Source organism: Papilio polytes, unplaced genomic scaffold (assembly GCF_000836215.1).
Source record: "Papilio polytes unplaced genomic scaffold, Ppol_1.0 DF823731.1, whole genome shotgun sequence".
NCBI classification, from domain to species: domain Eukaryota; kingdom Metazoa; phylum Arthropoda; class Insecta; order Lepidoptera; family Papilionidae; genus Papilio; species Papilio polytes.
Window position 1 is genome coordinate 6321789 of NW_013525473.1, and position 15839 is coordinate 6337627.

Consider the following 15839-nt stretch of genomic DNA (forward strand, 5'->3'; position numbering starts at 1 on the left):
GACTGTTTTATAGTTTTATTCGTATGTATTTTCGCGGCATGCGTTGTTGCGTGTCGTATTGAAGGGCGCGAGGTATTGTGCGCCGTCTACAATGATTCAAACAATTGCTTTTCAACAATTCGCATGAGAACCGGCTGTTGTTGTGCGGAGAAAGATTTTGTTACGCTCAACAATAATTGTGTCGACTTATATTTTTTATAGAGCAAATTAATGTAATAAGTTAAGTACTCTCGTGGAAGTCTCATGTACTTTTTCACATGAATAGCTTTTCTGAGTCAAAATGTTTTGCAATATTCTAGTTCAATAGAATGGACTTGACCTGTAGCAACCCTTGTTATGGAGTGTAAGTTGCTTATCGTTGAATACGGAAGATAATTGCATAAAAATCATTTCATTTTACGATATTCTAAAAAAACATTAGTGCCATTTTGCAACAGAACGCTTGCCAGTAAATGTAATAAAACAAACTTTTCGATTATCGATTTATAGCTTCCGCGACTCATAAAACTCCTTGCTTCGTCTGTGCGTTTTCATCTTTTTGCATTGAAGAGGTATAGAGCGTAATGTAGGATTCGTAGGCCATTTACTTCGAGAGTGAAAAAAGTCTGATAAATTTGAAAACTTGAAGTTAAAGATGGACTGACATACCATTGAGCTAATCCAAAATATCACTAAAACACGATTCTCCTCAGGTTTTGTTTATTTACCAAGTTTCGATCTGATCATAATCATTGACCGTCCTTACAATGTTGTGGGCATTTAAGTAATCAAGGTATAAGTTAAAGTTAAGGGGGAAGTAGCGCGGGGGTGGTATGAAGGCTCCGTCGCGCGCGCATTCCGCCGCCTCTGACTCAGTCAGTTGCCTGTGAATCGGCGCGAAGTATAGACGCGCCTTTGTGTGTTTTCACCTGCCCCAGGCGCACCCGGTGTTTGTGACCGTGACATTTTGTGCACCACCACTGTGAATCCAACGCGACCACAATGGTCGCCGGCGGCAAACAGGTACATTATGTAACTTGCTTTGCTATTGTGTGCTTCGGCATCTTCCCATTCAGTATGGACCAAATGTTTTGTAAAGGGATTCTCTTGAACTCCTGGCTACACATTTTATAGTGCGCTAATGTATATTATGTAATACTTTCGCTTTTATTAGCTAGCAACAGGCTCAATGTCAGTTGTATCGTTACGTGAATAAGTTTACTTGTATACTCAATTCATAAGTCGCGCTGATGTCATCGCGAGACGCGAGTCGCGAGGCAACGCCGGCGCCGTTGCCATGTCAATGCAATACTCCTGGAATAAATCCTTAGTACTTCACTGGTTTTTACTCAATTATCGCAATTTCATTGATGAATTTTGATTAAGCAAAATGAACTTCTTAACGTCAATGAACAGTTTTTTTTAATATCCAATGTTTAATTTAATTCTTAATGGATGTTTTAACGAAGGGACGAAATCTATAGTAATTTACCTAAATTGTATAAAAAGAATATCAAACTTACCCGTTATAGCCTCAGGTGCATCAAAATTTACCTTCGAAAACAGAGAAACCCTTTCAACTATAACAATTCCCGTCTCAAGCCGGGGGTCGGTTTTACTTTTATTTGTTTTCGGGCGACGCGGACGCTCAACCGTCGTTTTATCCCCATCCCTGTCTACGCTGGGTGCAAGAGCGAGACGAGGAGATTTTCCTGTTTCGCTAACGTTCGAAGTTTGAAATATAGTGTTCGCGGCGGTTCGCCGCTTCTTGTGAATTGGATTCGTGATCGGAGACGTTTACGTTATCGGTGTGCCGGCTTTATTGCTATAAAGCAACGGTTTTATGGTGTTATTAAATTGTTTAAATGCTTCTACGTGTGCGGATGACATGCCTCGCCGCCGCTCGCCTTATCTAATCGTCGTTTTGGCCCTGAATTAGCTACCAACTCATTCTTTATTGTGACCAAAGTGCTTACACACCGACGATCATTACTACTTTTAGAAAGTTAAATTTACTTAGCCTATTAAATTACAGGCTCAGATTAAGGGGCTGTAATTGGTTTTTGTTCCGTGGTTAGCTCAATATAACAAGAATTACCAAAGCATAAGCGAGCAAAAATCCATAAAAATAATCGATATTTTTTAAAATAGATACAAATCGAATGACTTTCGAAACCGTGATTGTTATCGTGAGGCCCATTATTATCATATTTGATACTAAGTTTAAATAACGCATAAAGTTATAACATTAGCAATTAAAGTTGACGTTACCGTGATAATCTACAGTTATATTACATGGTAACAGAACAATGTAAATTATAATGGTTTTTATCATAGTTGCCGTCACTAAATCACACACGAAGGATGAGCCAAGGTTTTTCCTGTGCCGTGTAAACCACACGCAAAAAATCAACAGGTCACCGATTGTTCACAAATGAGTTTCTCGTAGTCAGTAAAACTTATTTATTAATATATAAAAATAAAAAATATGTAATTCACATGATAATGAGATGGCAGATAACTTCCGTATGTTTTTAATTGAGGGATGTAAAAGCAGAGTCTTTTAGAAAATGTATAGAATCTATCTGATTTTGAAAATGTCTACGATTATTGTAAATATTTTTAGCTCTTAGTAATATTTCTTTTTAAATTATTTTGTAGCTAAGGATGTTACTAATTGCAGGTCAGGTCAGAAGAAACCTTTTTGCAAATAAACCGTTACGAAAGAAATCCAATTTAAATCATGTCCTAAAATATTCTTGACTTTTAAAAGACCCTCATCGTTACTTATGTTTCTTGTTCGCTTCAAATAAACAACTCTGTAAACTTAAAATTTTGGAGTAAAAATTAAAAAAGTAACTAGCTGTTGTTCGCGACTTTCCCAGTGAGAAATTAAAAAAGTAATAAAACAAGCGTAGTTTATGTTACTCACTGATAAATTAGCTTTTTAATGGTGAAATAATTTTTAAAATCGGCTCAGTAGTTTTTGAGTACAATACATACTAAAATACAAATCTTTCCTCTATAATATCAGTATAGATAGATTCTTCGATCCTATTCGATTAAAAATGTAAAATTTATGAATATGATGGAATTCTTAACTTTTTTAATTTGTCATCTATAGTTATTTATATTTATTTGCCTATATTAAAGAGGCGTAGCTTAAGTAAAGAAATTATAAGCAAAATTTATTAAAACTTGTCTACTTTATCGACCAAGCAATTGGTAATCAATATTACATAGTACCTGTAACCTAGCGAATATATCAATATCATTAGATATCAATTCGTTAACTGATAAGGATGTAGTAATGATAATTTAATTAGTCACTACCTCGTTAGTATGCAAGGAATCTACATTTTTTTTATAATATAAGGTGGCAAACGAGCAAGCGGCCACCTGAATCCATCGAAATGGAAAGCGACCACTGCCCATAAACATCCGCAATTGCAAATGCGCTGCCCACCCTTAATTGACGGAGGAGAAGCACATAAAGAGGACATTTTCCCCTTCATATGCGTCTCCTCCACCGTCAAATCAACTTTTCGTTTCCATCCTCTCCTCTTAAGAAAAGGGTGGAAAGGGAAAAGGACAAAAATTAAACATACACAAGGTTACAAAGTGACATGTCTTAACATTTTGTAACCGTCAATATCTTTGTAAACCATTTATGACGAACTAGATGTCCCGTGCGGTTTCATCCGCATGAAATTATAAACTTTAATTTGTTGTTTACATTTTTGGATTTCTCAGTCGCAGATGTCAACATTCAAATGCACAAATGACAACGTAGGCGTACATTGGATAACAATTGCCGTTACCATGGCAACCTTGCTGCTTTGATGCTATTAAGTTTGTGTCCCTTACCAGCAAGACGGTTTTTTCCAAATTATTTACTCCCTAACTTTAATAGCGTAAAAATATATAGCCTAAAGCGTGTCGTTAGTGTAGGGCTTGTCATTAAAAAAGTGTTATTTAAAAATATACTATGATCGCTGACTTCCTACATAACAGTGTTTATGCTAGTTTCTTAATGTAGAATATAGATATTGCTATCTTCTTTTTTCCAAATGGTATGAGCAAGAAGGAAATGCAGTTGTTACGATAGTGTAGATAGACTCCTGTTCATCAGACTTTGATCAGAGGGTTGTGTCAGGGGTTGTGGGCAGGTGCGTACTATGACAGGTGCGTGCGTCACGCCTCGCACATTGCGTGCGATCGCACTCTACGTATTATTCAGAACAACAATACTATCTTTTTTGTCAGTTTTTGTAACGACTATGATTATATAAATATTCTACGAGCAATGTCTAGATTGTATACTCTATTTTTTTAGTACTGCTTCTAGAGGTTTCGTATTTTTAGAAAATGAAATGATTGTGAGAAGATCTAAATTTCAGATATACTCTTACATTTTCTTAAAGACTATTTACTTTGACACCCCTCAATTAAAAACATACAGACAGTTATAACAAGTGTTTGAATGAGAAGAGATAGATACAGAAACTTTTTTGGTTAATATTACTAAACTAAATTAGGTTCTCTTACCAATTTTTACAGTTTGTGGGACAGATTTAACTGCCCGTGAGTCAGGGCCTGCCGACGCACAAAGCAAGTAGCCCCCTTATCACGCTGATAACGTACGTGATCTAATGCCTCAAATATTCTATGTAACTCTAAGCCGTGATAACCAGACGACCTTGCTAACTTAAAATGCGAACTCATAATTATTACACTGCAATAAATAAAGGGCTAAATAAGCTATGTGATAGACTTATGATGGGACGCAAAATATTTGCCTTTGACAAACAGAACCAGCGTCAAAAATGTTAAGCTTATAATTTACGATGGTATTACAATCAAATAGTATTTTACGCGCCTAAGTATTAGGATATGAGTATTTGTCAAAGAATAAGACGGCCAATAAGCGTCTCACTTTGATTCCTATGAGCTATGGAGGTGCGCACACTACTCGATTTTTAGTTGTGCAACTAAACAGTTGAATTGGCTCCGAAACAATCGACAATCGCACTACAGTTGTGCGATAGTGAATTTGTAATAAAAAAATTATTTGATCGCCAATTGTTTTGTACTACCAAGCGGTTTAGTGTATTCCTCGTATCGGTTAAGCAAATATTATTTTTATGTATGTTGTTTTAAGGTACAGTTTCACACAGTGTTAAGTTATCAGCAAGATAAATGTCACGTCGAGCTTTCTAATTAAAACGAGGGCGACAGCGTGTTATCACTTGAATAGTGTTAATTCATGATTGAAAGACAGGTTGGAATTCGATTGCTTTTTGACATATTACCATTCATTATATTATCTATTCCATAAAGAAATATTCCAACACAATTTATTCGTCTTCGTGACTGCGATATATTAATTTTTTTTACAAATTAATAATGGGGATAGCACATTGAAATTACTTAGTTAATTACTTAGTTCACATTAAAGTAATATTCAGCATATTTACGTTTGCCAAAAAGTCTAGACTTCGTCTAGACTGAAACATCGGCAGTTTAAATGTTGTTGTAATGAGCTGTGGCTCGCAACTTCACCCTCGTGAAATTAAAAAATAATATAAAATGTAGCCTATGTAATTCGCAGATAAATAAATTATCTTTCTAATGGTCGAAGGATTTTTAAAATCGGCCCAATAGTTTTTGAGTTATTTGAAGACGCACAAAAATACACAAATATAAATCTTTCCCTTAATAACATTAGTATAGATTAAATTAGCCATGTTATGCGTGTAGCTGCAATAATAACAGAATAAATACCTTATCAAATCAACTAACGGTGATATTATTTCTTATGGACCTTGAATGTTGATTTTGTCACAGACTAACTTAGAAAACAGACTGGTCTATCACCTAAACCAACAGTCTGCATTACACCAAAAGAAATCGTCTATCGCTGTCTGGTTCCAATATAATTCAATTATTAGATCTGCCTCTAACTAGTATAATTTAGTGTTTATTGTGCATTTGAAGCGTGATCCAGGTGCCGTGTTTGTTATGCGGAAGAGAATTGTCGCGTGTCAGGTCGGATTATCGCATGAACTACCGCTATCGTCTACCAGTTGCCAGCTTTATATAGTCAGTGAAGTAGTAATCATGCATACAAAGCATAATCAGTTTTTGATAGTACTATTTACGCAAATATGTCTTTAATTAGAAGCTGAAATTGATTTATATTCTACACACCTTGGTTCGTAACCCAGAGGTTGGTGATTGTGGACTTCAGATATATCTCTCGCCTCGACTACATCCAAGGAATGTTTTTTAATAATGAAAAGTCAGGCCAATACGTTAGTACTTAACTATAATCTTACTAATATCATAAGATAGTTAAGGTAGAAGTTTGTTAGAGTTTAGCGCCTAAACGGCTAAAGAATCTGGATGAAATTTGGCATAGATATAGTGTAGAGCATAGTCTAGAAGAACCCATAAGAATGCTTTTGTTTTATTTTTAATCCTATGCGGACCGAGTCGCAGGCAAAAGTTAGTAGAAATGTAAATGTGTTGTACAAGTAATCTAAGCTAGATTATGTTTATAAGGTTATTGACTCACGACTAATGACAGACGGACTCGTGTCGTGCCCCTTGTGATGCTACCTATAATGTATTTTGTAAACTCTATATCTCAGATATTTTTTTTTCTTTTTTTTTTGTGACTGAATGGCCACTGTTTGCCTTGAAGAGGCATTTACAGATTCACCGGGCTTGAGGTGGCCGAGCGCAGATGGCGCTTAGCCTAAACCACGTTTATGAGTAACTGAGCTCGAGGGCTTCCCCTGGAGCCTCGGCACGAGCCGTTACTTCGTTATTATTACCGGATTGGGACTATATCTCAGAGCAACATGCAAAATGTATCTTTGAATTTATAAGATGGGATTTATCTAGATTCCATTCTTTGCTCTACAGCTGTGGAACTTTAATTCGATTGACCGAAACTCGTAATTATAACCTCCAAGTTTATTGTGATTCCGGTAACGTTAATTAATGTTACAAATGAGGTAATTAAAACTTTTAATAACAGACAGCAGAGCAGTTTGTCGTTCGCCTCGCACTCTGCAGTCAGCTCTGTTACTTCCTATTTAGGGTCCGTTCACATTACCGAAACGTAGAACAGACCAGTTTTTTTTATCGCAAATAATATTTTTTGTTACTTTACTCGTCTTTTTTACGATTGCTTTTAGTAAGAAAATATGTGGGAAGTAAAATTAAACCTTTAATCGTATAAAAATCAATTTTACTTGCGACCAAATATCTGCTTTGCTCTGTCTGTACGGACCCTAACTTTTCAAGTTTGGTAAATAATATTAAAGATTGTAAAGCTACTTCTTCACATTTTGCAGTTAATTTTAATTAGCATTTGTATATTTACGTTTGGAGGTCACTGGGTAATATAAGCTTTGAACACAGCTTTTTATGAAGATTGTTTTTTATTGAAATTTGTTCGAAAGATGATACAAAAATAATTATTTCAATGCCTCCGTGTTTTGACAGTCAATTGATCGGCGCTAAACTTATCTGGTGAATAAGTTCACAAAGTTTTCTTTAATATCAATAAAAACAACTTTGTTCTGATATTTTTAATCAACAAAATATACCTACCAAGAGTACTGCATTTAAATCTATAGTAATATTATAAAGAGGAAAGATTTGTATTTTTGTATGTATTGAAATAACTCTAAAACTACTGGACCGATTTCAAAAATTCTTACTTTTTTAAAAAGCTACGTTATGGGTTTCTTTTTAAATTCACGCCTGCGAAGTCGCGAGCAACGGCTAGTTATAAAGTCGGTAGATAGTTTACTGACAAATCATCAAATCAGCAAATGTTGTCAGCGCGTTTTGATGCTATAATTAGAATATTAACATATGGCGACCATATAACTTGCTTAATGTTACTGTACAAGTAATTACATCATCGTGCGAAATGTTGCAAGCTATTATCGCATCTGTCCCCATAGAGATTACGTCTAGGATGGTGTGCAGGTGCGGGCCAGCTATATCGGTGCTTGTGTTGACTGAGACATGATGTCATCTTTCGTATCTCCGTCGCAGTGCACTCTTCAAATACTTAATACCTCTTACTTACTACATTTAAACTAGAAATCGCTGAATTCAAACCATACTTAATGGGATATCTTACTTCTTACTAATATTATAAATGCGAAAGTTTAGATGGATGGATGGATGGATGTTTGTTAGCGTTTGTAGCCTAAACGGCTGAACGGATCTCCATGAAATTTGGCACAGGTTTAGAGCATAGCCTGGAAGAACACATAGGCTACTTTTTATCCCGGGAATAGTTACGGTTCCCGTGGGATTCATTAATTTAGTTTTTTAATGTTCACTCGATCATTCTGCAACGGTTCAACATATCTTATTGAAATTTGGCACAGATATAAAACAAAGTCTGGAGTACACATGATATAAGCTTCATCCCAGAGAAATGTCCGGTTCCCGAGGGATACGTAGTTTTTTGTAATTTATACAGTTCGTATGTTTTCTAATACCACGCGGACGAAGTCGCGGGCAACAGCTCGTAGGATATAATTCTGAATCCTAACTTTAACAAAGTTGCTTTTGAATAGCAGTAATAAAAATGGTTAGTAACGTTACTTTCAACGAACATGTTGTACTTCAATTTCACCTTGATAAGGACAAAAACAATCGTTTAAATTATCGTGGATACGTCTTGAATTTCCTCTACACGTATGTATGTAGCACCTTGGCAGGCGGCCTCAGTCGCCTTGACACGCCGCACGTCGACGGCAATTGTGGGTTTTCGATTATCGCTTTAACTATATGTCGCGGTTTAACTTATCGGAATAAATATATTATACTAGCTTTCGCCCGCGACTCCGTCCGCGTGGATTAAAAAAAAACTGAGTATGTGTTCTTCCAGACTCTACATCTGTACCAAATTTCAACGAAATCCGTTCAGCCGTTTAGGCTACAAACTCTAACATATCTTTTCGCATTTATAATATTGGTATGATTCCAGTGTATGTATAAAAATGTATATTATACTTTTTTTGGTACAAAAAGCTGCCAATAGTAGAAAATTGGGTCTATCTATCTATCTACCCCATTATCGCCCTTTTGTCTTTCAATAAAAAAACAGTGAGTTGATTTACTATTTAACCAACAGAACAAAATTATAACACATACATTTTTACACAATACAATAACTAACATGCAGATAATTTGTCCTAATTATAGGTTTACACGACATACATAGAAAAATAACAACAACAACAGTAGACAAATATGTTTTATCTTTTTTTTTATTTCATTTTATTGCGGTAGGTCTGTAATTAATTTGATTTATGCTTGAGATGAAACGGATTTTTATTATTGTATATTTCACGCTTAATACACTTATCATGGTGTTGATAAGGGCTCGTCAAATAGTTCTCGAGTGTATGACAGATGACGCGTTGTATCGGAAAATTTTCTCCACTCACACTGACCTGAGAATTCATGAATTTTGAACAGCTCTTACATACTTAGACTCTTTTCCGGTTTCGTAAGTTTTCACAAATTTTTGAGTAGTCAAATATGGTCGAAAAAGTTTAACCTTCGTAGTGGTGTGCAAATTTATATCTACGAGTATACATATAATAAAATTAGTGTCCGTTTGTGATATCAAAAGAAAAATTTCAGATTTCGGGAAGATGATTTAACTGCGTTGCTGATAACGAAAATCGTTTTCTTTTGTCTGTCTGTCAGCAAGTGCGTTTGTCCGGGTAATCTCCGAAACTGTTGGGTAGATATCGGCCGAACTTTCACTAAAGGGTAACTGACATAAACGGGCATATCAGTCACGGGCAAGAGCTAGTTCTTGAATAAAAATAATTAGAAGACATGGTAAAGTGTATACCGTAGTTTTTAATGTCCCCAATAATAATGATCGTCATACTTTGCACGCACGTTTTTCCCCATTAGTGCCAGTGTCCCACTTAGTTAATGACAAAAAACACCGCCATTCATTTGGAATAGTTTGATAATACAACAATGCGTTTAACGTAATCTGTACAATAGTATGATGCGGGCGACACGGACCAGCTTTCAAACACTAGTATTTAGTTTTAGGAACTATATCAAAATTTTATATTTAAAATCATTATTGTTGTTATAAAATTACTGTATACATACAAAATATATCGTTCTGTAATATCCTTAAATAAATAATGGAGATACTATGGTTCATCATTGACCTCGAGTGCGTTAGAGCAAGCGACGCCGCGCGGCGAGCATTGTATCGCACAGGCACAAGGCAGATCTCATCTCCTGCATTGTCGATAGATTTACACTGACGTACGCCGGAATTACCTATCGCTAAAAGATTACGGCTTTTATTACTTGAGCTATAAAGTCCTTATCTCCTTATAGGTAATAGAACAATGCAAGAATATCAAAAGCTGTTGAAAGATTTTTTAACGCTTCAAATCAACTGCCACTGTTGTGTTTGCCTACTCTTTGTCATATTAGACTAAATCATACTCAAATGGCGTTTATTACGTAACTATAATTCTAATTGGTCGATATAAGTTGAAAGAAATATTGAATTTTTATATATGATTGTATTAATTTGTGTTAGGTAAACGGCCTATTGGCGTACTAGGTTGTAAAATACATTTCAATTTAAAAAAATCTTTATCACGATTTGATCTCTGCATACATACGAGTGTGGGGTCAAGTTCAATGCCGAGTGCCTGTCTGCATCTACCTTTAAACCTGTTTTGTTACCATATCATAATAACTACCACGTTGCCTAGTATTCAGAGCAGTCGATTGTAAAATTGTAATAAAATGATAATTCCAATATTCCTGAGCCCTTAAAGAAAATTGAATAAAGCATTTACCGGTGCAATGAGATTGTAAAACATTTGTTTTTACCTTGCTACAAGCTTAGTTATTGAAAGCACTTGTTACACAGGAAAATTTACTCGACCCACGCGCCTGATACTGACTGGTTCGAAAATAAATATGCACTCAGTTGCATGAGTCATTCCGCGATATAAACATATGCGTTCGATACTGACGACCTCTGCGGTTCTGTGTTTATTCCTTAAATACTTCGTAATGCGAGGTTATAAACTGGTTTATCACGAATTCAAAAGAGTCGATAACGCTATACCCTCATACAAACATACGTAAACTCACTAATGTTCTTTTAAATCCCAGATCTAAAATTTGTAACACATCGGTGTGCAATTCTAGTAACCAGGTACACATTATGATCAAAACTTGAAAGGAAAACAACATGCTCATCGTCTTAGAGACCATTTAAAATAGAATGTGTGTTCATCCATGTCTTCTAATGCTTTAGGTTATTGGCTTGGACGCTTTTATTTTTGTCTTTGACACGACAATAACAGATATCCATGACATAATTGCCCTCGGAACAACACATCCGTTTTGGCGGCTGTCCAACGATACAGAATTAGCGCGCACTCTATAAACGGCCACGATTTCCCTCGTTTATTTTTGTAGCGCATCCCGTTTGCAATAGATGCGCTTTTTGTGTTAAATTTAATAATCTCCTTTTTTGCTCCCCTCTGACATCTGGTTTGAACAAAATTTTATCGGTAAAACCAAATTTCGAAACGATGATTGTAGCACATTACTTTTTATTTTACTAATATGGAATCCGTCAATATTACTGATTCATCTCATTCAAAACACAAAGAAAAAACGTTAGCATTTAATTGATCAAAATAGATTAAGGGACACTTTCTTTACAAAATCTTCGTAACATTTCTCGATAAGATGTTATTGATGTTGTGTAAATAACAATGTATATTGGTGTAACAGATGAACGTCCGCGTGACGACGATGGACGCGGAACTGGAGTTCGCGATCCAGCAAACGACGACAGGCAAGCAGCTGTTCGACCAGGTGGTGAAGACGATCGGACTGCGCGAGGTTTGGTTCTTCGGCCTCCAGTACACCGACTCTAAAGGCGACCTTACATGGATAAAGCTTTACAAGAAGGTTAGTAGTGTCTCATAAAACAAGTATCTCTAACATTTTATTCCAAGGCTAAGAAAAAAAAGAAATTTAATCAGTTAGGTTAAAGTTTTTATACCGGATACGAAGCTTCAAATTTTGATAATGATTAATTTCGCACAACAGTTATCTAGTTTATGTTTATGCCGGCAACAAATTGTAATGTTTTTATTAACTATTACGTTGTTTACGGTCCGACTGCGAGCTAGTACGCAATAATTTATATTTAGCGGATGCCCCAAGTTCAAGTTTGTTGCGCGCTCGCCAATTTGTACTGTTGCCGGCGCCTTGTGATTTACTGACCGCTCGAGACGCTCCACTTTGCATACAACAGTCTATTTTCAGTTAATGTTTCATGTAACCGGACTTTCATTAAAATCCTTGTAACTCTTAACTGTTTTCGCTAAAACATCAGCATTGGCACAAAAATATTTACGTGGAAATGTTTATTATTCGACACGCAACATGTTTCCGTCATTTTGTTTTTGCTGACAAACTTTAGTGTGTTATTTTCCTTTATTTTATCCTCCGACATTGACCCGGTAACGCAATGCCAACCGGTATGTCAGCAAGTAGGCAATAACCCTCATCTCTTATCATCGAGGACGGTGTCAAATTTGTCACACTTAAAAAGCTTTATGAATATTCACTAAGGTCAATTTTATTCGATACTTTCTTTTGAATATGTCTTGTCAAGATTCATAGCGTACCAATAATTCAAACTAACATACCTACTGTTAATTTTCATAATATTTTCATAATATGAAATTATGTACCGTATCCTTTTGACCTGTTTCGTATCTGTTCATGTTGTAAGATCTAGTGTTTGTCTAGTTAATGATTTGTGATATCGGATGATTGAATGAATAGACACTTGCAAACAGGTTTATGGTTTTTCCTTATCGATCTTCTGAATCCTTATTAACTTTACCTTTGCAAAGTTTGTATCACAGTTTCTAACCTGTATTTGTAGCGTATTTAAACAATGTTTTGTAGTTAAGAGATTATGTCGATTGGAATCAAGGCAATCTTAATTAGATTTAACGTGTCGCGCGAAATTGAGCTTCTTTTTAACAAATCGGCTTGTGTTAGTTCTTCTACTTGTATCTTCCATTTACTTAGAAATTGATTTGTGCTTTATGGATCCTCTAGTTTATGTGTTAACTCTGTGTAATGAAAAGTTGATTGATAAATAATTTCTAACTTTTGTGTGTAGTTTAGAAAATAACTGGTCATTAGTAAATGGTCGAGGTAAAGGTTCACTGTCCACGATGCAGTGTATATCCATTCCGTAGTTGTCATGTGATGTGGCTACAGTCGCTGAATCACCGCCCGTTCCACTCCTGCTTATTGATAAATACGCACACAAACTGACCAACCTTATTGTTACTGGTACTTCTAGCTAAATATTCTCGAAGTAATTTGATTTGTATCAGAAGTAACGTTAAATTAGTATTGGTCATTGCTTCAAAGAATTAATGACTACATCAATTAACGTTTCTTGTTTTATGTTGATTATTAATGCTCTGACTTTTAACAATTGAGTTATATTTTCTCCAACAGCGTATGAGTGAATCTATTAATGCAAATTTTATGGATTCAACTAACCTAAAAGTACATCTTAATGTATTCTAAACATTGTTTTTCAAATTAGGAACGTAATCGACTTCAGCAAGATTCAACAATGAAGCGTTTCCATTCTGATCCAGTGATCTGATATTCCAGTTTACGTCGGTGTCACCCATCATGAGCGATTAGTTTCTTTCTCTCAAGACATCTAATGACAATGAATCTCGCTGCGTGTTATTGCATTATAATGTGTGCTCCAGCGATTGCACTCGATTCAAACGCACTAGTTTCACTTATCGTTATTTACTTCGGAATTGAGCAATGATTTGCTTTAGTTATTATTTGTGTAGCTTTGCAAACTATATTAAGTACCAAGTATCAAAGTTGGAATTCTTAAACTTGTTAATATAATTCAAATGAAAATGTTTAAATTTCTCTAAATAAGTTAGTGTTAGTATAAAAATAACTTATTCAAGTTGTAACAGTAAGTAGTTACATAATCGATACACCAGACGTTCTGTCACAGTAAGCATCTTATTTGATGTTTTTTGTTTCTTTTGTAGTGATAGCCGTCTATTGTGGCCGATGAGTCAGTGTGCGGCGGCTACAATGGCGGTGTTCAAATGTTGACCGTTAACGGTCAGATTTTAATTGTCTATTAAATTGTTGATTCCATGAAATAAGGAAAATTAAACTACAAAAATTAATGATTACTCCAAATTAAATTGGTGTAGCTGTTGATTATAATTATCGGAGTAGTTCAAAAATCCTCTATAGAAAGTAAAAGCAAGATCATATCGATATCGTTCTACTTTCTTTTGTTACACCTGTGGTTTTGTCTGCGACAACATCGGGGATTAATCGTACTTGATGTAATAAATATTTTTTTACATGTATTAGATGAAAATGAAAGTAAAAAAATTGTGAATACGACGAAGAAATATTTATTTATAATTTTAACGATATAGGAGCGATATTAAAGGCATTTTGTTTAATTTTCCTGTATATTCCTTTTTCCCTTTAACACGTTACCGGGAGGAAAGCGTCGTCGGTCGCGTGCGCACTTGTTACATAACCCTTTCAAACGCGGCCTCTCGACAGGTATGCGCAGTGCCAGTTGTGAGGTATTGGGCACGTGCCGCATAACACTATACACAGCCACTAACATACATTGCCCATAAAAACGAGCTTTTTTCTCTACACTTTCCTCATTCTATAGTCAAATTGATTGATTTTTTTTAAAATAACTTTCTTCTATTTTCTATATAAAATTTTAATTTAGGTAAATAATTAATTCGCTCTTTGAATCACCTGCCATGTTCCGGCGTGACTAAGCGTAATGACGTATCGATAACTCGGCATAGTTTAAACTCAGAAATGTTTTCTTTACCATTATCAAATTCCACTACTTTGATTCATCGTTTCCGTTTAATCATTGTATAATTAAAATTGTTACAAGCAAAATTATTACACATACAAATAAATAATTCAAGTAATACAAATATAGTTTTTTTAGGAAGATTCTTAAGTTTAGATAGAATATGTATTTCTACCATTTTAATAGTATTATTTGAAATGGCAACACTGAACGAGTAGCGGGAAAGTTGTCCGGTCTCGTCGCGTACGATTTCTCCGGCGCTAATGTTGCAGCACTGTTATCCAATCTATGGTGTCGCGCGTGCCTTTAGCTATTTGTGGAATGTCGGTCTGATTGCGAGATACCCCTATGTAATGCATTTCTAAATTTAGTCGTAGATAAACTTGGTGTTTTTCTTTGATCACCAACCTAGGGTTGTCACATTGTCTAATCTTGTATTTTTAATTTATGATGCAAATTGCTATGAGTAAAATTCAGATTAAAGCACATTCTCTTTGAAAGAAATTCTAATGTTTTATTGGTAAACTACCTACTACAACAAAATTACAATTTCAAACGGCTTTCAATAACTTAATTCGGTGTAACATTTAAGTTATTGTCAGCAGCGCGGCCTACACGCAGTGAGATCACTTGAGAATGTATTTGTCATCAGTCACATACATTGTGTTAAAACCTGTTTTCGTAAATTTGAATATAATCGTATATTGATATACTATTAGACAAGTTTGTCAGATGAATCTACCCCGTATAGAAGTCGATTTTTGTTTTAATTTTTGAAAGAAGCTGGCAAACATAAAAAGCAAGTTTTTTTTTAAGATAGACATTTTTTCTTCTAAATAGCATTAACAAGTGTTGCAAATGTACATTATCTCCCCCCCCC

General features: G+C 35.2%; 1 protein-coding gene across 1 annotated transcript in view; it reads left to right on the plus strand.

The window, feature by feature from the left end:
- Positions 1-15839, plus strand: part of LOC106103521 (moesin/ezrin/radixin homolog 1) — a gene marked incomplete at its 3' end in the record, with an annotated part of 31276 nt that overhangs the window by 4719 nt on the left and 10718 nt on the right. Inside the window, exon 3 of the mRNA XM_013283299.1 lies at positions 11818-11997. Within this exon, the coding sequence (XP_013138753.1) occupies positions 11818-11997 (180 nt within the window). The remainder of the gene's footprint in view (positions 1-11817; positions 11998-15839) is intronic.